Below are 24,735 nucleotides of genomic sequence, written 5' to 3' on the forward strand. Positions count from 1 at the left end.
GTTTTGGGGTCGCCACAGCGCATCATTTGGTCCACATGTTTCGATCTGGCACAGGTTTTACAGCGAGTGCCCTTCCTGACACAACCCTCCTATTTAATCCGGGCTTGGGACTGGCACTGAGAGTTAACTCTCCATTGGCTGGGTTAGCGCCCTGCCCGGGAATCGGACCCGGGCCACAGCATTGAGAGCACGCTGGACCACCAGGAGGCATACACAGGAATATATAAATTCTAATAATATTCTAAAAATGTCTTTGTATGCTGTAGCATTACATTAACAGCCCCAGACCATCAAACTTCACTGCTGCTACTCCAGTTCTCCTGGTATTCGGTAAACCCAGATTCAACCATCAGACTGCCAGATAGTGAAGCATGAATCATCACTCCCGACAGCACAGGCATCTTTTTCACCACTCCACCTGACACTTGCCATTGCTCATAGTGATCTTAGGTTTGTGTGAAGCTGGGTTGAAAACCTCAGCCTTGAAAACCTGTTTCACAGAGCTCAACAGTTTGCTTCCAGAGGCAGTTTGGAGTTTGGTAGTAAATGATGTAACAGAGGAAAGGAAATTTTGATGCAGCAGGCCTGATCTGTTTTTTTTTTATTTTTGGAAATAGCATGGCTATGTGCTTGATTTTAAACACCTGACCTCAATCCATAATTCACGTACTTTTGGCCATACAAAGCGATTATCCAATCAGATTGTTCATGCCACATATTTGCATTTCAAGTGGTCTCAGATAAATGACTTGAACAGAGCTTGACTTGAAATGTCCCCCAACACAACCTGTCCTCAGAGACAGGCTCATTTGGGGGTCACTTTGTGATCCACTTGATTTAAAACTTGTTGTCTGGCAAAAAAGACCCTAAGGTCTACACATAGCTGGAGATTTCTGTCACCTCACAGATATAAAATCCTCTAATAGCTGCCTTGGTGACACAACAAAATAAGCAGTGTTAGGTAGCAACATGATGAGAGTTCATTTCAAAAGAGCTATATATACAGCCTGAATGAAGTGTACTCAGTCTTGTTAAAGTCCACTTGAAAATGATTCAGTGTTCCAGCCTCCATAATACAAGCAGACCCAAAAAGGAGCTCAAGTCCCTTTCTGGATATTTTACCAGTTGTGGAGCTTTCAGAGCACTCCTTGTTCACACCAGTATATCTTTAGAATGCAGAGCCCAGCTGTGTAACACTGAATTATGGATAGCATGCTTGAAAATGCTTCAAAAAGAGAGCTGTATCAAAAAATAATAATATAAAATACCGCAGGCGTCCAGCAGCTCCGTTCGTCGGTGCTGTGGCTCTTTCTGCTACCAAACCTGTAATTTCCTTGTCTCTGACATTGATAATTAACTAACACAATATACTTAACTTCAATAACATAATTTCTAGTGCCACAAAGAGAGAGAACCGTGTGTTTATTCTGCGACGTACCAGAATGTTCTAGCAAGATACAGACAGCAAGCTATTTAAGAATAAAACAAACAGAGTGAACTATTTGGTATTTCACAAGACACGAACTCAAGTGGAGCACAAAATGATTCCCAAATGAAAGAGAGAGCCGAGATTACGGCCCGAATATCTCCGATTACAGTTCACCGGTGAGCCATTTTAGAGGAATCTGGTTTCATTAGTTGTGTTCACCTAAGCGTAAATGATCAATCCGAGACCTCGAGTGATGAGTGATGAACGTATAAACGCCAGCGATCGAGGTCATGCTGCATCGAAGAGCTCCTCTACTGGGAAAATCTACAGGAAAAATCCGGTTGCTGGAGGTAGAATGAAAAGAAAGAAGGGATTTTCAGGTTTCATTAAAGGGGCTAAACAGGTTTTAGAATACACAAAGGACAGATTGTGAGATAATTATATCAAGACTTCAGCGTAACATGACACCCAGAGTGCTCTTGAAATCATATAATCCTTTGCTAAACTAACGGACTATAAATAACAAGAAAAAACAAAACAATATGTAACCTGTGGTCTGGAGTTGACCCAAAGCACATAGCACACAGCTATCATGCATAACGTTATCGCTCTTTTTATATCCTGCTTGTTTTATAGCATAACACACTTTATTTTCCATATCTTCATACTTCTACAATATAGTAACACCTACACGTAGGTGGGAAATAAAAAAAATCATCTTGTACATCTTGTACCTGGTAAATAAAAGATTATAACTTCATGTTGAGTGGGAGAGTCGAGTCGGATTCACGAAAGCCTGGAACATGTTCTATTAGATTCTGTGGCAGAATAACCACCTACAGCTCAGGAAGAGTCGGTGTGTGATTAGATTTCAAAAGACCAGTCGCAAAACCACCAGCAGCTTGGCTTGGTTCGGTTTGGTTAGAGACCTGCCGGGGCGTGCCGTTAGTTCTGACAAGTTTAAGCAATACCAGTGTGTGAAAACAGCCACAGGGTCTTATGGGATTGTGTATCAGGCAATAAAATCAGAGTAAAAACGACTATGATATGATAAAGCTAGTTCTGTGGTGGTTATGCAACCAGCTGAGGTTTTCTGACCCTTTCAGCCTTCACACACACACACACACACACAGACACACTTTTAGCAAACGTTTTCAGCACCACCAGTTGTTCAGTGTCTCATGATTTGTCTTCAGCGTTATCTTTCATAACATATAGCAGGGATATATTAGGCAGCAAGTGAACATTTTGTCCTCAAAGTTGATGTTAGAAGCAGGAAAAATGGACAAGCGTAAGGATTTGAGTGAGTTTGACCAAAAGAGCCAAATTGTGATGACTAGACCACTGGATCAGAACATCTCCAAAACTGCAGCTCTTGTGGGGTGTTCCCGGTCTGCAGTGGTCAGTATCTATCAAAAGTGGTCCAAGGAAGGAACAGTGGTGAATCGGTGACAGGGTCATGGGCGGTCAAGGCTCACTGATGCACGTGGGGAGAGAAGGCTGGACCGTGTGATCCGATCCAACAGACGAGCTACTGTTGCTCAAACTGCTGAAGAAGTTAATGCTGGTTCTGATAGAAAGGGGTCAGAATACACAGTGCAGGACGGGTCAGGATGGTTTTGGCAACAAAAAGGGGGACCAAGACGATATTAGGCAGGTTAGTACACACACACACATATATACATATATATACATAGATAGATAGATAGATAGATAGATAGATAGATAGATAGATAGACATATATTCACACATATAAGGAAATTTTGATGAATTTTAAAGATAAACGAAAAAAGAAAGAGAAACTGAAAAGTAGACATACATGGAACACAGAAGGCATATAATAAATAATATAGTGAAGTAATAATACATAAAGAAATTATAATAAAATAATAATAAATAAAGAATAACTCATTTCTGTGTGTGGTTAAAGGATTTCAGGATGTGTTCCAGACACAAGGAGTGTTTCATTTCTCACAAAAATTCCTACAGCTGGGAAATATCAGTGTGGTAAAAAACCATCTCCAATGTGTCATGTAGGGAAAAGTTTCGCCTCGTGGAGTTTTAAAAAAATTACCTCTGAATTTTTAAAGATCTCTCATACAGAGTGTCTGAAAATATTTACAGTGTACAGAGTTACGCCTTTTATTAGTCACTGTGTCCTGTGTTTTCTTCAGACTGAGGAACTTGTTCAACGTTTCTGTGGTCACATGACTTTTCAGACATTCTGTAAAATGATTGTTATTGAAAAGGAGAACACACAACCTGCACATGTTAGATTTAGTAACGAGAGAGAGAGAGACGGAGGAAAAAGAGAGAGATGGAGAGAGAGAGAGAGAGAGAGTGATAGATAGGGAGAGAGAGAGAGTGAAAGGGAGATAGAGAGAGACAGAGAGAAATAGATAGAGAGAGAAAAAGGGAGATAGAAGGAAAAAGGAGAAAGAAAGAGAGAGAGAGTGGGAGAGAGACAGAGATAGGGATCGATAGAGAGTGAGATATAGAGAGAAAGAGATACAGAGAGATAGATAGGGAGAGAGAGAAAAGAGAGAGACAGAGATAGAGAAGAGGGAGAGAGAGAGAAAGGTAGACGCTCTGCTCAGCTTTACTCTGAGAGAGAGAGGGAGATAGAGGGAGAAAGAGAGAGAATAATAGGAAATGTCACATTAAATCTGTAAACTTGTTTAAGTGTGCTCCTGTCTCTTTATGTCCTCGTATCCACAAATATCCCTGCTGTTACTGAGGGAACAACACGGGAAGTTGTCCCAGACTCTGGGGATCCATTGACATTTGCGATAAGCCTGTTTCATCAAATATGTCGCTTAAAAGCTTCTGCCCCCCCAAATAAAAAATGCACACACATATATATCGATCACATGACAAATTGCTGTTAATACCATTGATTAACGAAGCAGCGAGTCCTGCAGGACTGAACTCTTTTCCCTAATGCGCATTTATATCAGACTGACCTTTAGGAAGCCACGTTTCCACTTCCTCTACCAATAACGGCTTAGTAGACAAATAAAGCCGACATGCACCGTTACGTCCTGACCAGAAAAACAACAACAACTCAGTCTGTCAATGTCATGTAAATAACAGGAAGACGGTTCAGGATGGATGAATAAATAAATAATGGGTCTGAGAGTGACAGATCTGCTGCAGGATTTAAGTAGGCTTGATAATAATTGCTCGAAGATCATCTTCCTCATGTTAGAGGGATCAGGAAAAACGTGTTCGAGAACCAAAATAAATAAAAAGAAATATGTGGAGTTTCACACGTTCTCCCAGTGTCCCTTTGGGTTTCGTCCAGTTTCTCTGTTTTACTCCACAGCGGTAGTGACGGATGGACGAGACTCGGAACGACACCGCCATGACATCCGGGACGTATTCCCACATCACGCCCAGTATTCCCGGGATGGACTCCGGATGGATTCTCAGCCTCAGCCTGAACAGGATAAAACGCTTAGTGAAGATTCAATAAGTGTCTGATAATCAGACGAGAGCTCATGACACGCTTAAATAAACAGAAATTGAAAACTAATCTGATTAATCAGTGAGAGTGCGGAATCTCGCAAGGGGAAAATTCTGCACTCGCAGCCTGACGCTTTCAGGATATTTACCTCGCAAAACTTATAGAAACACGGCTTTAAGAATCTTTAGGGGTGCCAATACGTTTGCACCGTGTTTTTAATGGGGGTGAGATGTTAATATTACATATTATAACACATCTTGTGAAGGTTATAATCCTTAATAGCATCTCTCTTTACGAAGGCTTTACATCATGTTCGTCATTACCCATGTGGTTGCCTCAGAAAGTATCGAATTTCTAAATTCATTAGAAACATTGCAATAAAGTCTTATGCCTTTGCATATACAAGTATAAACATGTTTATAATGCCTTATGAATGCATTATAACATGTTCAACAAGTATAACCATGTTTTTAAAATCCTTATGAATGCATTACAACATGTTCAACAAGTATAAACATGTTTATAATGCCTTATGAATGCGTTATGACATGTTCAACAAGTATAACTATGTGTACAATGCCTTATGAATGCATTATAACATGTTCACCAAGTATAACCATGTATATAATGCCTTATGCATACATGATCATTAAACATGCTGCCTTCATAGAAAGTGTTCCGAATGTCTAAACACGTTATAAACAATGGAGTAAATTGTAGTGACTGTGATTCTACAAGTAAAACCATGTGCATAATGCCTTATGAATGCATTATAACATGTCCATTAAACATATTGCCTCCACAGAAAGCGTTAAAAATTTCTAAATACATTCTAAACATTTCTAAACATTGCAATGAAGTATAACAACTCGTCTGAATGTCTTGGATGTCTTACAAATGCATTATAACACGTTAACGTATTCCTTAGTCATTACCCATGTGGCCGTCTCAGAAAGTGTTAAGGCCTCATAAATGCTCTATAACTGGTTTATAGAAAGTGGTAAGGATTTCTAAACACATTAGGAACATTGCATTAAAGTTCAACAACTTCGTGTCCAATGAAGTGTGCATAATGCCTTATGTATGCATTATAACATGTTAATGTATTTCTATGTCAAGAGAGAAAGAGTCAAGAAGTTTTCTTATTGTCAGTTCAAGCATAAATAATTGGTGGAACAAACAACATTCCTCCAGAACTGTGATGCGACATTAAGACATAATGCTACATAAAACAATAAGGAACTTGTTCACACGGTTCCACATGAAGTGTTAATGCCTTATGAAGGCTCTATGACAGGTTTATTAAACACACTGCCTTCATAGAAAGGGTTAAGAATTTCTAATTGTATTATAATGTTGCATTATAAACATTATAAATGCATTATAAAAGTGTAATGATGTGGTGTATACAAGTATAACAATGTGTATAATGCCTTACAAATGCATTATAACAGGTTTATGTGGCCTTCTGAGAAAGGGAGAGAGAGACCAAGGGAGAGAGCAAGGTAGACAGAGGGAGGGACAGAGAGAGAGAGAAAGAGAGAGAGGGAGACAGAAAGAGAGGGAGAGAAAGACAGAGTGAGGGCGGAGAGACACAGAGAGAGAGAGAGAAAGAGAGAGAGAAAGAGAGAGGGAAAGACCAAGGTAGACAGAGAGAGAGAGGGAGAGAGACAGAGGAAATAATCTGAATATGAATAAACAATTTGAAATTTAAAAAATAATAAAAGTAATTATTTGTGCTCACACTTTCCAGTCACCTCTGAGAATTCACCAAATTCACTTCAGTCTCCTCCTCAGCTCATGCTCATGCTGCCATTCTCCCGTTTTCCACTCTGCAGTTTCATAACACGGAGCTTTGGATGATAAGGAACTGGGAACATCACCATGGCAACAGGCTCCCGTGGTGCAGCGGTGGGCAGGTGGGATGAAAAGGGGGTCTGCTGGAAACGTTCAGCCGGAAACTGGAACTTACCATCATTTACAGGCTCAGGAGGAGAGGAAAACAAACAAACCTCGTCTCCGTCATCTTCATCACCGTCACGGGAGCAGCACGGGGTCAATCGCTCGCTCGTTACCGCTGACCTCATCATTTATAGCAGTTATTTATTTTACAAATTGAGCAAACAGGCAAACTAAAGTGGGATGTGGACCTCGGGGTCAGGGAAGCGTCAGGGGCAGGGTTTAATTCGGATCTGTACTACAGAATACTGGACTCTGATTGGTCAGAAGCTATCGTTTCCATAGCAAAGATTCACCTGGTTCACGGCGGATTCTTTATGAATAATAACAAGATCTGTGTGTGTGTGTAAGTGAGATAGTTATGATGGCTTGGAAGGAGTCTCCAGTGTCAGTGCTTATAACTGTTTATAGCTGCTGGTATGTAAATGAGACGAGGAATTGATTCTGTTTCCGGAAAAGTAGCTAAAAGTGGACAAAAAGTCATTCTTTAAATAATAAATGAAGCGTTGCAGATCGCTGAGGTATAAGAGGAATAAAACACTTCATGGTGGGTCATGGTATGAATCTGTCAGCGATTCGACCATGATTACAGTTTTTTATACTTTATCCATTTATAGTTACCTGGAATGTTAAGGATGCTCCAAGTAGCGAGTAAGTTCCTCTTATTACAGTGTTATAACCGCTAGAACCTCATAAGCCTTTACCTCGAGTTGATCCGAAGCTCTTTTTGTTGCCTATGAATGTTTGAACTCCACATGATCTGAGAATCATTCTGGACATCATACCCGTCATCATCATCATCATCATCATCATCGTCGTCTACTTTTCACCAGACTGTGATTAAAACTAACAGAGAAACCTGATGAAGGTGCAGACAGGAAAACCAGAGCAACTGAAGAGAAGACAAACACATGATGAGCACCTGCAGCTGAGGCTCAGAGGAACAGCAGGAAGAGGCTTCACTTTTCTCAATCTGGTTTGTTCTGCACCTGATTGACATTTCTGGATGTTTTTGGTTGTTGCTTTCATCCAAACCAGATCACATGACCTTCTGATGGACAGGTTTATACTCAGGGTTTAACACACCTGAACCAGTTCCCTGTGTGAGTCTAAACTAAACCGAATCCTGGGGTTGTGTAGTCTGAGGTTTCACACTGCTCCTCCTTTCCCCGGGGTTAACCGGGGAGAGGTTGAGAGAGAGAGAGAGAGAGAGGTGGTAAGTACTTCAGAGAGTAGCGTGGTGTCTCCTGCCTCATCATCATCATCATCATCATCGAGCTGGAGTGAGAAACACACTCACCCGAGAGCCGAGAGACTCAGATTAGATCAGGGTTTATAAAGCGTGTTAAAGCCTCAGGGAAGAGCGAATGATGGAGAAATCCCTCAGCACGTGAACATGACGTGAGCTGCTCCACTTTTCTCTTCTCTGTGGCAAAGGAAAGGAATGGAGTAGATACACACTGCTTTACTGCCCAATCCTTCAGCTCTAACGGTCACACAGCTCTGAGGAAGAGTTTTCTCAGTAACAATGAAGAATAAAATGTAGAATATTAGAAGCTCTGAGGTGATGTCGAGGCTCTTCACTGCAGTGTTAGAGGGGAAGCAGCGCCACCCTGTGGATCTCTGTGATCATCACAAGCTCAAGCGTTCATGTCCAGCTCTCAGACTCTGTGCTGCTGTTTCCAGCTGATTTACAAACCGAAATAAAACACAAAATAATAATAAAAAATATGAAGGATTTATTCGTCTCAAACATTTAGACTTTCTTTCTTTCCAGTTTCATTCTTTCTTTTTATCTTTCTTTAGTGCTTACAGATTTTTTTCTTTCCTGTATTCAAAGCTTATTGATACATTCTTATTTTATTAGTTATTTATTTAGTGCTTATTCTTTTTTTGCTTTTTTCTTTCTTTCTTCTTTATTTTATTATTCTCTATATTATGTTGCTCTTGTATTTCTTTCTTTCCTTCCCCCTTTCTTTCTTCCTTCACTTTCTTTTTCTTTCTTTCTTCCATCTTTCCTTCACTTTCTATCTTTTTTCTTTCTTTCTTCCTCCACTTCCTTTCTTTCATATAAACAGTTGATCTTTAATTCTTACTTTTTTATTTTTATTAGTCTTCCTTTGTTTGTTTTTATTATTAATATTCTTTCTTTCCTTTTTCCTTGTCAGTTTTTCCTTCTTTTCTTGTAGTATTTCTTTTAAGTGTTCTTTCTTTCACCTCATCTTTGTATTTTCATTTTTCCCCTCCTTTCCTTCTGTCTCTCTCTCTCTCACACACACACACACACACACATTTCCTTTCATACATTTTTCCTCCTTCCCTTCCTTCTCTCTCTCTCTCTCTCTCACATTTCCTTTCATACTCACTCTCTCACACACATACAGTTCCTTCCATACATTTTCCCTCTTTTCTTTCTTTCCTTCCTTCCTTCCTTCTCTCTCTCTCACACACACACTTCCTTTCATACTTTTCCCCTCTAATTAAACACAGCTCATTATAATAATAAGTTAAACAACAGATCTCACAGCAGGACTCAGAAATGGTCAGAATTTTCCCCCAGAGGGACTTTATCTTCATTTTCAAGTATCTCAAAACTGTTAAATAAAAAGGAGTTTTAAATAGTGGGCAACTTTCACACATTTCTAGTTCACTTTTACCCCAAAACCCTTACACACACACACACACACACACTGTACACACTTAGAGTCAGAGCTGGAATCTTAACAGGAGGCTTTACAGAGATGGACAGAATAAACAGTGCAGAGAAAGAAAGAGAACGAGAGAGAGAGACAGAGAGAGGGAGAGAGAGATATAGAGAGAGCTAAAAAAGAGAGAGATAGAGACAAGGAGAGAGAGAGAGGATTAGATAGAGAAAGAAACAAAGGGAGACAGAAAGATAGACAGAGAGAGAGAGAGAGAGGATTCAATAGAGATAGAGAAACAGTGAGAGAGAGCGAGACAGCGATATACACGAGTTAGTGGGAAGACAGGATGAAGTCCGGGACACACTGCTGGTGATACGGAAATAATAATAAAGTTGGTCTCGAAGCGTCTTGTGATGTTTGTGATATGTTCTACAGCATCGAGCAGCACGGAGGAAGTGGCCGGGGGGTGGGGTGGGGTGGTTTATGTCAGGGCCTCGACGCAAGGCACCGTGTGCTTTCAGAGGAACAAGATCTCGCTTTTAAACCACTCCATTCTGAAATCTGATTGGCCGGGAAGGTGTGTAGATTCATTCACAGGGAATTACAGGACAATAAACTGAGTAAAAAAAAAACCGTTGATCTGTGAGGAGTTTATTAAGCGTTTATGGAAGGAGTCTCCAGTTTGGACGCGCTTGTGAAGCTGCGTGGGGCGGCTGGTGAGGGTACGAGTCTTTATAGCTGCTGTGAAGTAAGAATAAGAAGGGGGGCGAATGTTAACAGTACGCATTAAATAAACGGATAAAAAGAATGGAGTGACGGATGAACATAATCTCTATGATGAAAAGACTTCGGGACGTGATGCTATAGGAAAATAATCAACTCTTGTTTAGTGGTATCTGTAATTCTGCTTCACATTACCTCATCGTGGATTATCTTCCTATACAAATAAAAAAGTAATAAAAAATGACATAAATGTAAATTTTTCTATAGCCGTCTTTCCAGGAAAGCCTTAGCGATGAGTAGTGCTGTGAGAGTAGGGAAGAGGTAATGAATGAGGACGTGATCGTTAGAGGAGCTAATGCCATGAGTGAACATCACGCGCTCGGGTTCGAGCCTGAAGGTCAGAGTATCCAGCCGAGCGGAACCGGGAGGTGAAACGTCGTGTCTTTAAAAAAGAAAAAAGAAAAGAAAAACCTTGAGGTGTGTGGAATGTTACCTGGTGATGAGAAATTCACAGAAAGTCCCAAATGTATGAGCACCGGTGGCATGGAAGTCTGCCGTTTTCACAAAATCCTACGCCGTAAAATAATTCACACGCGACTCGCCGGGACCCGTCGGCTCGGCGGAGAGAATCAGCACCAATTACGTTTCGGAAGGAAGAGAACATAAAAATAAAACAGTAAATAAAAAGAAAACCATGTCAGTTCTGTGCTCTGTGGATACGCTGACCAGACGGCGGCGTGGGAAAGTGTATCCACGTGTGAGGAAGAAGGGAGAGAGGAAGAAAAGAAAAGAAAGAAATAGAAGTCCCATGGTGCTACATGACTCATCAGATCGGTTTCTTCACCTGATTCCAGCAGAGCACGGCGCTTAAAAACAACATGGTGATGAAGTCACACCAGTCTCCTTACTTTACAAAATATTTACATATCAGGGGCGACGTCTGGTTTAAGTGCATTTTTAACAATGTACAAAATTTTCATTAAAGAAAGAAAGAAAAACAGAGATCCGGTCTCTCTCTGCTGTATCTGCAGCGTGTGGGATTAGTGAGGACAAGGATTTCTACAATTTGTGGATTAAAAATTATTCATTTGCTCAAAATTCACTTAGAACTCAAGTCTGTGTGTGTGTGTGTCAGTGCTGGACGTCAGGAAGCAGAGCTCAGGTGAACAGATTTGTTTCAGCAGAACATGATTCATGATGGAGGAGAGCGGCATTCACTCACTTCTGCGTATGTCAGAGAGAGAGAGAGAGACAGAGAGGGAGGGAAAGAGAGTAAGAGAGGGAGGAAAAGAGGGAGAGAGAGAGAGAAATAAAGAGGTAGAGAGTGAGAGGGAGAGAGAGTGGGAGAGAAAGAAATGGGGGGAGGGAGAAGGAGAGAGGGAGACAGAGAGGGAGAAGAAGGGGGAGAAAGAGAGAGAGAAAGAAAGAGGAAGAGGGAGGGAGAGAAGAGAGAGAGAGAGGAAGACAGAGAGGAATAAGAAGGGGGAGAGAGAAAGAAAGCAGGAGAGAGGGAGAGAGAGGGAGGGAAAGATAGATAGAGAGAGAGAGAGAGAGGGGGAGTGAGAGAGAGAGAAAGAGAGAGAGAGAATGCCCCTCCCCCAAAGAAAGCTAATAAGAGATAACGGCTGCAGCACGCTCATGATTAGCGCTCTTCCTCTGTTTGTAGCTCGACTGTTGTATCTTATTTACACAAAAATAAATATTTTAATGTTTAAAATCCAACGTCTCCATTGTACAAAGCTAACACAGTTCTTTTGAAAAGTTTAGGAAATAAAACGTTTAAAGCTTTTGTTTGCTCAGAAGTGACCTGAACTTGTCTAAGGAGGATTTTTCAGCTCACTGGAATCTAATCAGCCCTGTGTTTGGATTCCATCCTGAAAACGGCTTGTTTCCATTTCTCATCTTTTCTACAACACCAATAGAATTGATGTAGAGTTGTGGGTTATTGTTTCATTTTTTACATGAACCAGTTTGTGCTTGTGTTGATATAATGATCCCACTTTGTAAAGTGTAAAACATCCAGAACTACGTTTTACTCTGTCTCTCTGGTTTGATTTGATCTGAAAAACTCTATATAAAAAAAAAAAAAAAAAAAAAAAAATTCTATTCTACACTCACAGCATCATCCTCATCCTCACACCTTTAGTGTTTCAGCTGCTGCTTTCAACTGATCGTGTGTTTCAAACTCTACATCTGCCCATCAACCTCCAGAGACTCCCAGTTAAAGTGCTAGTTTATGTCTTGACGTTGAATATTTTATCCTCAGTAATCACACACACTCGTTACAGACAGGAGAGAGATTAGATCAATTAAAAAAAAAAAAAAAAACAGCTCAAGTTATTGGTTTAATTAATCTGTTTTTCTTTTCAGTGACATGATCAGAGTTAACCTGAAGTTTATGTACATGTGAGTCTGAAGGTGAGCTTATGCGTTGAGCCTCAGCGACTGATCCTCTCTCCTCCTGGAGGTGATATCTATGTCTATGGAATCTTTGCCGAGGATGAGCCGGAGACGTTTTGCTTGTGGAAGCGGGATGAAATCGTCCTCGTAATCGTCGTCGTCGTCGTCATCGTCCTCCTCCTCTTCCTCCTCCTCCTCCGATGAAGGCTGCTGATCCGTACGCTTGCTCCTGTGGTTGTTGTTGAGAAACGTCTGCGCGACCAGGCGCTCGCTGTCCTCGCGCTTCAGCTGGATCTTCAGTTTGCCGGAGCCAGATCGTGACGTGGAACTGAAGCCGTTGTTGAACCTGGCTCCGTAAGAGCTTCCCTCGGCTCGCTCGTGCTCTTTCCCGAGCTTGATGCTGATCTTCGAGGAGTTCACGTGAGCCTGTCTGGTCTCGCCACTGTCCCTCCGTCTGCGCAGGGTCAGCTTGGGAATACCCGTGCTGCTGTCCAGAATCACTGCGTCGTAGTGCGGAATCCTGTCCTTTTTCTTTCCTTTTCCCAAACTCCGGCTGCCTCCTTTAGACTTGTCCTTTCTGGAGGAACCGCAGTGCCGAGGCCTTTCGGGGAACCCCAGGAGCACGTCCTTGACGCTGGGACTTTGCATGAACCTCGGCGTGAAAGATTCGCTGTGCTCGTTCTCGCTTTTTATCCTCCTGTCCAGATGGAGTGGAGTGAACTGGTGACGCTGGGAGTTAGACGCTCTCCTGACGTAGACGTCGTCCGGCGTTTTCTGGTCCGAGCTCAAGCCGTGAGAGAGGTATTCCTCCATGTCTGCTGGCTCCGTTTTGATGACCGGGGTTTGGCCTTGGAAAGTGCTTTGTTCACCGTTAACGCCGTCCACTTCCTGCGCCTTATGCAAAGTCCTGGTTGACCTTCGAGTCCTGTACGTGCAGCTCTCGGGTTCCGCGGGACATTTTAAAGAGGGTTGATTGTTTTCCTTCGCGATGTGCTGTGTAATGCAGTCTCTCGATCCGGTCGAGTTAAATGTTCTAAGCGAGTCCTTTTCTTTTTTCACGCGGACGTCCCTGCAGAGCGCGGCTTTCGGCTCTTTAGCGGAGGTCTTCGCCTCTGACCCTCGGCTTTGGCTCCGTAACCTCAGGTTCGTGAGCGAAGGCTTGGAGGGTTTGGATTTCAGTCTCTTTGGTACCCTGTTATTAGCTTGACTTTGTTTGGAAGGTGAGGTAGATGTGTAAGCTCTAGAGAGAGACTGTCCATCATGACTCCTGGTTTTTACCCTCGTGCTAGCTGGCATTCTTTTCCTAGACACTAAAGAGAAAAATAGAACTCAATTAGAAAAGATTCTTAGGATGTTTTTCTTTAAACACATTTCTCATACCATGTCTCAATTCTGATTGGTCAGAATCATCGATTTGTTTCGTAGAACAGCAGCTCCGACAGTCGCAGGTTTATATTAACGAATGCTTTGTCGTTTCTATAGTAACCGCTCAGTCACAGGGACTGGTGAGGAAATAACTCGTCTCATGGAATGCTCTGCAAAAACATAATTATAAAAGTATAAAAACTAGTTTATAACTACATTACTGAACCGTCAGTGCTTACGACACTAGGCCTCATTTATCAAGCTGGACAAGAAGAGGATTTAAGAAACTGATATCATGAAAATCCTGTAGATTTGGATTTTTAAAAAAGCACACTCGAACCCTACTTGTGCTATTAAGTGCAAATTTTAAGCATAAGAAGACAAACAGACGGAACTAAGGAGGATCAGGAACTAAGAGCACCGTCTAGAATATTACTGAAAGCCAGTCATTTTATTTCATTGCTTTAATTAAAGAATAAAAATAAAGAAAGAAAGCCGAAATAAATCCATAAAATACATAAAAGTAAACATAGTATGAATGTTAGAATACCTTCCACTTCAGTTTTTCAGCCTTTACCCTGAGCGCTCATTTCATGCTCCCAGAGCTTGGTGCGCTTTACCTTATATGGAGTTTTGTGGGCGTCGTCAAATGCAAATGAGCTGCGTCAAGAGTGTGCTTTGCGCTTTTTTCTGCGTTTATGTAATTTTTCTCAATCCATCGGAACATTTTTGTCTTATGGAAACATTTACATCCATCTTCCTGTTTCTTTATTATACTAATTATCCAAAATGAACCCCATTTTAAACGTTAAATGTGTACTGAACATTGACGGATAAGAAAGCCTGTTAAATTAAGATCAGAGAAAACCCCTTTTCTTTATCCTGAACATTTTATGCACCACAGAGCTCCGTTATGGAAAAACCCCAGACAGGTGTGAGGGTCTAAGAGCAGCTTTGAGAGCATTTACACTGCCAAGTCATTGTGGATCAAAGCATCAGCAGAAGCTTTGTACAGAAGAATCTATGATAAAGGAAGCAGCCAGGCTCACGGTTCAAGTTTCTGGAAAATGTGAGTAGCGGTGACGGCTCATGAGCTCGAGCCAGGTTTATACCGCTGTGCGTTTGCGTCACAACACAGAGAGGGGGCTTATGGGTAAGCACGGCACTCAGGGGTGCAGTGATGGTACACTGATGCGTGAAGACGTCCAAAAACAGCTTTTCAGATGGGATGAGAACAAATCATGAAACAAATCAATTTTACTGTTAAGAAATGATACGGAAAAAATATAAAATAATAAATTCATGGCTGTTTTCTTTACTTTCGTTTCTTTACAAATAATTACTAGTGCTTATTATTTCTTATAACCATGTGCACTCTACTTGTGTGTTCACAATGTAAATTTCCACTTCCTGGTTAGAGGCGGTTACTACAGTAGCATTAGTGACATCATCAGCGTTCACATCACTGTGCATTAGCTAGGTGATGTGCTATAAAGTGGGCGTGGCTTCCTCTGGATTTGTTTCCTGTACCAGAGCAAAAATAAACATTTGGCTTACTAATACTAATATTTAAACTATTTTTTTCCTATTCTATATCTATTAAAATAATGATATATTTATTGTGCTATTATTACCGGAAGCATCTTTAAAGAGAAGGGAATGTACACATCACTGTGCATTAGCTAGGTGAGGTGCTATAAAGTGGGCATGGCTTCTTCCTTTCCAGGAGCAAAAATAAACATTTGGCTGTCCGAACAGTCGCTCACTCGATATTTATTTCTTAAAAATCATACCAGTTTAAACTTGTCATTTTACATTTTTTCTTATTAAAATAGACATTTTATTTTTTAAATTGCTCATTTAAATATAAAAAAATGAGACATATGTTTATAAATTATTTATAATTTTTCAAAAAATGTATAACATTTTATTTTACATATTTTAAATTAAGTTTAATTTTTTAAAATAAAATTGCTCTTTTTTAACTATAAAACCTTGTTTATTAATAATATTGTAAACAGATCTGTACACAATGTAATGTATAGCGGATTGCAGAAATGCCTTCGGGTATCGTGATGTGATATTTGTATCGTATCACCCACCTTCTCTGTAGATTTGTACCCAAGAACTGCTTCAATGATCATAAAGATGCTCGTCTATCATGTGGAATAAGTAGAGTGTATTTTCAAAGACGTTACTCAGGAGGCGGGGCTTATTATATAGTCTAATTTATCACGTGACAAATGTTTTCTTGCAGAACTGTCCTTTCTGCCCCCTAGTGGACACGCAGAATATTTAAAATATGACCCGAAGCTCTGCTTACAATGTTCTGAGATCATTGTAGAGTTCTGAGTTCAAGGACCTTCAGACTTTTCACACTATAATAGAGATCAATCCCAAACCTTTCTCAGGAGGTGGGGCTTATTATCTATTCTAGTTTATCACGTGATATACATATTTAGTTGCAGAACATCCCAGACCTTTCTGCCCCCTAGAGGACATGCAGAATATTTAAACTATGACCTGAAGCTCTGCTTACAACAATCTGACATGTTCAAGGACCCTCACACTTTCCACACTATAACTCAGATCAATCCCGAGTCGTTGTAAGAAGGCTTCAGAATGCTGACCGGTCTTACATGAGTGTGTTTTTGGTGAATCCTGAGTGTCTGCGTCTGTGTTAGACCCGACGGACCGGACGTCGGAGTTCTGACTCGCTTCTTCCAGCTTCTTCAGCCTGTTGAGTCGCCGGTCGGTCTCCCTCAGGCCGTATTTGCTGTTGATGACGGGGACTGCCGCGGGAAGTCCAATTTTTGATTTGAAAGCACCGGTGCCACGTCTGAAAACAAGCCACGCGTTAACTTGGATCAAAACAAAAATTCTCAAGAAAAAAATGGAAGAACTTTCGAGTTACCTTTCGCATGTGTAGCACTCGCAAAATTCGTTGTTTTCTCCGAAGAAGCCATCGCCATAGTAACAGGAAATTTCTTCCCCGGGTTCGATATCTCGGAGAACTTTGACGCAAGCCGTGTCGCGCCCGGTTGATACAAACTGATTAACAAAGAAGAAGAAGAAGACGAAGAAATGATACTTAGCTTTACGGGTGTTACGATGGTTTACAATAATAATAATAATAATGATAGCAGTTACCTTGCAATTCGGCCGACAATCTGAAACAGAAAATAATCAATTTAGCCGAGTGTATTGACATCCAAACATTTAAAACAACATATATTTCCTAAATGTTTTGTTGTTGTTGCCGAGCCGTAATCGATACCGTGGTTGATGAAAGCGGCGGGTCCGAGCCAGAGCTGTGCGCAGTTTTTGCGAGTGGAGTACATGACACTGAAGTCGTTCTCTCCGTGGCGCAGTAACATGTTCTCCTCACTAGCTGACAGCTCGGCGATGCAACCCACCAGGTGCTCGATCTTATCGTTCCTCTTCCTGTAAAATCGGGAAACATACTCCGAGATCTCGCAGGAGAACGAGTTCCGTACGCACAGAGGGTGAAAACTGCAGCGTTATTCACCTACCATTCTTTAGTTGCCACGATTTTGGCTCCGTTTTGCTCGGACGAGTATCGGTTGCATGGCAGAATCTCGAACCCGCTGTCGCTGGCAAACATGCGCAGATAAACGAACACCTGATCAAACGGGAAAGGAATAATAAATCATCATCATCATCATCATCATCATGTGAAAAAGCAGGCTTATAGTTCGAAAAGACACACGTGCTGCTTGAAAAGCTTCTCCTGAGCCTTAGTCTTGGACAGAAGATGATTTCGGGAGGAATCTCCACAAGTCAGAGCTTCGAAAGCTTTCTCCAGGTCACTGTGTTTTTTAAAACTCTCGATGATCTCCTTCAGCTCGTCCTGTCTTCCTTTGATGGGTCGAAATCTAGGAGGAATGAAATCACAACACGGTTATCATCAGCACACGTTTTAAATTCATAACATTTTTATTTTTTATTTAATATTTCTACACATGCACAATCTGTTTAGAAGTTTAGATTTTAGAAGTATTTTTGATATTTTAAATGTTCTCCTAAAGGAAAAAGTACAGTTTTAGATTAAAAAGTTAAGCAGCACTCCTTTTTCAAAAGTTATGAATATTTTTACAGAATTTAGTGATGTTTTTAGATAGTAAAAAATATTTTTAAATATATATGAAGATGACGATTATTCTGATTTCTACTGCATGCTTCAATTTATTTAAAACTATTTTATTTACACTTTTTTCTAAGAAATCAGCTCCATTTTGTGCAGAAATTTTGGTCAACATTTAAAAGTTTCAGCCTCATTATTTAATATTTATAGATGACTAGGAGTTAAGGGACCTGGTGTTCATCTTATGGGTTTGAAAGCCAAGGTAAGGATCGAGGATGAGGCTCGTGGTCAGATCGTCGTTCTCACACAGCTCCTTTGCGGTCATTCCTGATGACGGCACGTGACGCCTTTCCACCTCCATCGGACCACCGTTGAAACCTGAAAAACAAAAAATAAATAAGTAAAACTACAGAAAAGACGAACTGAAGTCATTAATTCATTCTTTCATGTGTCTTAAGCAAGCACTTTATCCTGATCCGTACAAATCAGGATACAAAAATAAGTCTTCAATCTTTTAGGGGAAAAATAATTTTATTTACACAAGAATCAAAAATGGAATTTTTATTGAAAATTACATGCATGGTATTTGTTTAATATTGCAATATACTGTATTATTACAATCATTATTATTATTGTAAAAATGTATTATTATTATTAGTATACAGATACACTAAAATGTAAACACCAATATTGTGATTATTTATTTGCATTTTTTTTAATCTTACTTAAATCGTCATTCTTTATTACTGATATTTAAATTCAATGTCATTCAATTCTAGATGATGATCTGAATAATAATTAATACATTTAATTACTCTCATTAGGAGAAATATACATAAATTTGAATTTTTGTTGCTCAGTGCCGTTACAGGGACATGAACAGACAAGGTCACTGCTGAATTCTGCACAATTTAGATTTTCACTCCTACATGGAGTGGACGCGGAGTGTTTCGATGGTATGGTGAATAAACCGACTCACGGCGGCTGCATCTCCGGCTGCTGAGTGAGTTCTTGCTGTGACGCAGATGCTGAGTGCGGCTTTGGCCCCCTGGCTGTTCGCTGAACCTGCTGCCATGATGTCGTCTGCCATTTACTACCATGTTCTTCTTGGATTCTCCCATCCACTTCATACCCGCAGATCGCCCGCGTTAGTCGCATCGAGTCTCTGTGCTGAGAAAAAGAGATGAAAAACACCACAACGACCATGATTTACAGCCTCACCTGCAATCAGTGTAACTACAAACGGACAAAAAACACAAGGTGTCTAGGTTAACGATAGAGACGGACGAAACAGTTTCGACATGTCATGGTAACGTTGTGTTCAATAAATCACACAGAAAAAACAACTATAGAAATAATAAAAAGCTAGTTAAGTATGAGTACTTCCAAAATGAAGGCCGGCGTGTGGGCGTGTCCTAATTTGCATAATCGTGAATATTCATGGTCCTCTGCGTTTTGTTTAGGATACAGGTGTACAGATGTTTCCTGGGTCATCTTTTTAGGACAAAGTAAAAAAAATTGTAAAAGGGTTTAAAATAATATATGTACATAAAAGTGTATATATAGTCGCTTTGTTACTCTTAGTAGTTAGATATTTGTTTTGTTTTTATTTAAATAAAACATTTACCTAATTACAGAAGATAAACCACTCCACCCATAACACACACAAACTAATAAAAAATCTCAGATACACTCAGGAAACTAATAATATTTATATTTAATAGACAAACCAAACTAGCTGTGTATATAATTACAGAACTGAAAGATTAAATATATATAATCTCTTAGTATATAATTTGTAGTTATGAAACAAAAGTGATCACTCGGCTAGTTATAAGGCTAGCCAGGGTTAGCTTGCTAGTTACGTCCAAACTGGTTGAACTAAGATGTGCACTGGTTTGTTGGTTTTTTTTATAAAATAATTATAAATTTTACGAATTTGATCTAACGTCGGAATTTAAACTCGAACTTAGCGAAAATATTTGTTTTTAAAAAAATAGGTAATGTTTTCTCGAGCAAGTTGAAGTTAACTAGCAAGCCGGTTAACCTAGCTAGCTAGAAACCGGGTACACCAGACCGGCGAGTTTATTTTTATTTACGCATTTTATTTGCATTTATTATTGATCTGGATTATTATAAAATATATAAATGTAGATGCATTTCTGAAAATAAGTAAATCTAATAATTACAATAAACAAACTGCACAGCTGGGTCGCTAAGCATTTAGCGTATTAGCAAGCTAATTATCAGTTAGCTTCCTAGGCTACGTAGCTAACTTGGCATTTCTGGTAGAAATAAAAATAAATAAAATTAAACACTCACTTAGTCGTTGGCTGCCATGGCGAATCGGACGTGAATCTTCCACTGTGATCCAAATTCAGAGTAATTAAAATCCTTAAAAAATAATAATAAACATATCTAACTTGGCATAGACTTAAAAAATCAACATTAAAATTCAAGATGGCGGACGGCCATGAAAAAGAAAAGGCCGCACATCGAATCGGTGGCGAAAACTGGGGCTTACTGCTTTCGGTTTTCCTAAAAAACTGAAAGCAATTCATATAAACAATAACTTGTGGGTTTTAAAATTGGACATTATTAATTCCGTTAGCAAAACAATAGTTAAATAAGCGTTAAAATAGTCGGTTAAGAACTACTACTCCGTACTCGGATGAACACGAAAGTAGTTCCGTGAAAACAAACCGCAGTCCTTTTAAACGGGTTGCCAGATCCGGTATTCCTACACAGTTTGAATATACCACACAATAAAGTTCTGCATTTAGATAAAGCCAAATGACGTAGTAATTATTGTTATGCGTTAGGTTTTTGTGCACTGATATTTAGAAATGAATTTTTAATACAAAGATTTGTCGATATTTTATGTTTCCCGTTCTCTGTTCCATTTATTGTCCACACCTTTAAAGTAAAATTCAAAGTATTTAAGCAAACTATCCCAAATAGGACCTCGATCTCCTAACCTCCATCCATCCATCCATTGTCTATACACGCTTTATTCCTTATTAGGGTCACGGGGATCTGCTGGAGCCTATCCCAGCACACATTGGGCAAAAGGCAGGGGTACAACCTGGACAGGTCACCAGTCCATCACAGGGCCACACATACCCTATAGGCAATTTAGAATTACCAATCAACCTAATGTACATGTTTTTGGGCTGTGTGAGGAAACCGGAGTAAACATGCAGACTCCACACACTGCCTGTTCGAACCTGGGATTCAAACCCTTCTCACTGTGAGGCAACAGTGCTAACCACTAAGCCACTGTGCTGCCCTTTGATCACCTAACATTGTTTATAAAAATTTCAGATTTATAATGTACTTAAACATTTTAATGTGTATGTGTAACTTAAGCAACTAAAAAAAAGTGACTTTCAAATCTAGTTTGAAGCACTGATAAAATAATCCACGCCAGGATGATGTGATAGAAATACCTCCTGATGCCATGCAAAAGAGTTTGGTTTATATTATAGTTTTGATGTTGTGTAAAGGTGCAGAAGCAGTGGTAAGTATTCTTCACACTCCCTGCATACCTTATGTATATCTGAAGGATTTAAAAGTGACACATCGCTATCTGTCAGGTTTCCAAGTCGAACTGTAAAATGTTTTATTCATAGCGACATCAGACGAGCTGATGACTCCTGCCTCGCGACAACTTGCCGCTGTCGTTGTGACTGTTGTCATGAGCTGCATTTCTCTTCAGACCTTTTAAGAGGAAAAGCGGTTTGCGTGAATACTCACTGACGGTCTAAAATAGTACATAAACATGTTATTGAAGCACAGGATGAAGAAATTTGATTTGTATTGCTGAACTCGGCTGGTTCAGTCTCACGTAAAGAACGTGAAAAGACTGAAGACTCACATACACATACAGTACATTATTCATTTTCTGGTCTAAATGTTACTTGCAGTAACATTGTAAAATATTAACACACAAAATGTGCCACGAAAATGTCTTATTAATTTGTAACATAATTGATCAAAACAAAAGAGGTGAGTTTCTCTTGCAAGCCAATACAGGGTCACAGGAATCCCTGAATTTTATCTATTCAGATTAAAACATTTATAACTCTACAGAACATTGGTCCAATTTTATTGTTTTAAATGGGCTTTAATGAACAAAATTTACCAGATGTCTTAATACAGGGCATGAAGGAATGCTTGACTGGGAATATACAGCCCTGTCCAAAAGTATTGGAATACAAATGATTTCTTTCTTTCTATCTATCTATCTATCTATCTATCTATCTATCTATCTATCTATCTATCTATCTATCTATCTATCTATCTATCTATATAATTGTCTGTCTGTCTGTCTGTCTGTCTGTCTATCTTATCTATCTATCTACCTATAAGACAATTGGGTTTGAGGTATATAAATGAGATGATAAGCATCTTTCATTTCCTGATATTTACATCTAGATGTATTACACACCTTTTGTTTGACCCCACCCATTTTTCAGGTAATGGGACATGTGACTGACGGGTGTTTCTTGTTACCCAGCTGTGTGTCCTGCTACATTTATTGTTCAAACATCTAATAGCTCTGGACATCTACTCTTGGTTTGAGTCCTGGGTTTCAGCTGTGAAAACTGCATTTAATGTTGAATGGATAAACCCTCATGAAGACCAGAGAGCTGTCTATAGGGGAAAAGCAAGTCTGAGAAAAGAAGGAACATCTATCAGAGTCACTGTACAAACATTAAGCAGAACCAACAGAACAATCTGGAAAAGAAAGAAATCACTGGTGCACTGAGCAACAGACACCGAACAGGTCGGCCAAGGGAAACAAGAACAGCTGAGGACAGAAACATTGTGAGAGCTGTGGAGATAAACTCTCACATCACTAACAACCTCCACAGGGCAGGCTGAAGGTCTCACAATCCAAAAAAAGACTTTAAGAGCAGAAATAGAGAGGAGGATTCAGAAGTCCACACTGGAATCCAGAAAGAAATAGAGATGACCAAAGTCATCTCTACCAAAGTGATGGAAAAACAAAAGTGTGGAGGAAGTAAGAATCTGCTCATGATCCAAAACATACGAGCTCATCTGTGCTTCTGGAACATTCTCACTAATCTCACTAATGTTTATTGAAGATGGAGCTGAAGAATGAATGAGTCTTCAGAAATACTCACTCTGACAATTTACAGAGAAACGTATCCAAATGTATCATTGTGCAGCAAGAGAGCGATCCAAAACACACTGCAGACACAACAAAGGGCTTCATCAGGGGGAAAGTGGAAGGTTTTAAACTAGACAATTCAATCACAGAAGGAGAAAGGAACAGTTTGGTGAGATCAGCGAGTCTCTGGCTTGATGCAGCTTCTGCATATCTGCAGAATAACTGCAGAAAGATATATTCAAACAAATATGAAGTGTTATTTACATTAAGACTTACATTATATTGCCAAAAGTTTTGGGACACTTCTCCAAATCATTGAGTTCAGGTGTTGTGTTTCAGGGGTTGGACTCAGCCCCTTAGTTCCAGTGAAAGGACTCTTAATGCTTCAGCTTCATACCAAGACATTTTGGACAATTTCATGCTCCCAGCTTTGTGTGAACAGTTTGGGGATGACCCCTTCCTTTTCCAACATGACTGTACACCAGTGCACAAAGCAAGGTCCATAAAGACATGGATGAGTGAGTTTGGTGTGGATGAACTTGACTGGCCTGCACAGAGTCCTGACGTCAACCCCATAGAACACCTTTGGGATGAATTAGAGCGGAGACTGCGAGCCAGGTCTTCTCGTCCAGCATCAGTGCCTGACCGCACAAATGCGCTTCTTCTAGAGAAGGGGTGTCCAATCTTATCCGCAAAGGGCCGGTGTGGGTGCAGGTTTTCATTCAAACCAAGCACAAGCTACACCTGATTCCAACTGGCTAATCAACTGATCTTGGCTTTCGGTAGACTCAGGCGTGGCTTCTGCTCGGTGGGAATGAAAACCTGCACCCACACTGGCCCCTTGCGGATAAGATTGGACACCCCTGTTCTAGAGGAATGGTCAAAAATTCCCACAAACAACACACCCCTAAACCTTGTGGAAAGCCTTCCCAGAAGAGTTGAAGCTGTTATAGCTGCAAAGGGCAGGACAACGCCATATTACATTCATGTGCATGTAAAGGCAGACGTCCCAAAACATTTATCAATATATTGTATCTGTTCCAATACTTTTGATCACCATGAGTGCTCTGACACCAAAGGTTCTTGTAGTTAACACATCTTGATGTAAATATTAGGAAATGAAAGATGAAATTCTGATCTATCGTCTCATAAACCCAAATATCTTCACTGTATTGAAAATAAATAAATAAATCAACTAATAAACTGGCCCTTGTTGTTCCAATACATTTAGAAAGGACTGTATAACATCATTCCATGTTACAATATAATTATATAAATGTACCTCACTGAGGTGAGGCATCCTCACAGCTTCCTGTTAAACCAAACATAAACTATACAGATCAGGCATAACACTCTGAGCAGTGTTTGATGAAGGGCCAAATTGTGATGGCTAGACCACTGGATCAGAGCATCTCCAAAACTGCAGCTCTTGTGGGACGTTCCCGGTCTGCAGTGGTCAGTATCTATCAAAAGTGGTCCAAGGAAGGAACAGTGGACAACCGGAG

The 24,735-nt window shown here is 40.1% G+C and overlaps 1 protein-coding gene across 3 annotated transcripts; it reads right to left on the reverse strand.

Moving 5' to 3' along the window:
• Positions 1–12,555: 12,555 nt before the first annotated feature.
• Positions 12,556–20,813, reverse strand: LOC131360377 (histone-lysine N-methyltransferase KMT5B-like). Of its 3 annotated transcripts, XM_058400800.1 has the most exons (11): positions 20,416–20,813; positions 19,477–19,587; positions 19,073–19,263; positions 18,324–18,471; positions 17,719–17,884; positions 17,522–17,631; positions 17,266–17,432; positions 17,139–17,158; positions 16,903–17,039; positions 16,628–16,827; positions 12,556–13,933 (listed from the first exon to the last, which is right to left on the reverse strand). In XM_058400800.1, the coding sequence occupies exons 3-11, from the start codon at positions 19,221–19,223 to the stop codon at positions 12,648–12,650; spliced, it is 2,385 nt and encodes a 794-aa protein (XP_058256783.1). In that variant the 5' UTR covers positions 19,224–19,263; positions 19,477–19,587; positions 20,416–20,813; the 3' UTR covers positions 12,556–12,647. The 3 variants fall into 3 exon arrangements, with proteins under 3 accessions (XP_058256783.1, XP_058256784.1, XP_058256782.1); XM_058400801.1 differs by lacking the exon at positions 19,477–19,587 and having other exon boundaries at positions 19,073–19,258; XM_058400799.1 differs by lacking the exon at positions 19,477–19,587.
• Between the last annotated feature and the right edge of the window lie 3,922 nt (positions 20,814–24,735).

Source organism: Hemibagrus wyckioides, linkage group LG10 (genome assembly GCF_019097595.1).
Source record: "Hemibagrus wyckioides isolate EC202008001 linkage group LG10, SWU_Hwy_1.0, whole genome shotgun sequence".
Lineage (NCBI taxonomy): Eukaryota > Metazoa > Chordata > Actinopteri > Siluriformes > Bagridae > Hemibagrus > Hemibagrus wyckioides.

What these genes read in the sequence shown, in the direction of transcription:
- LOC131360377 (XM_058400801.1), bottom strand. Translation starts at nt 19,223, where the DNA reads ATGAAGTGGATGGGAGAATCCAAGAAGAACATGGTAGTAAATGGCAGA. An exon ending in CAGCCGGAGATGCAGCCGCC is followed by an intron (nt 18,472 to 19,072) that starts GTGAGTCGGTTT and finishes TTTGTTTTTCAG; the next exon opens with GTTTCAACGGTGGTCCGATG. An exon ending in GAGTGCTACACATGCGAAAG is followed by an intron (nt 16,828 to 16,902) that starts GTAACTCGAAAG and finishes GCTTGTTTTCAG; the next exon opens with ACGTGGCACCGGTGCTTTCA.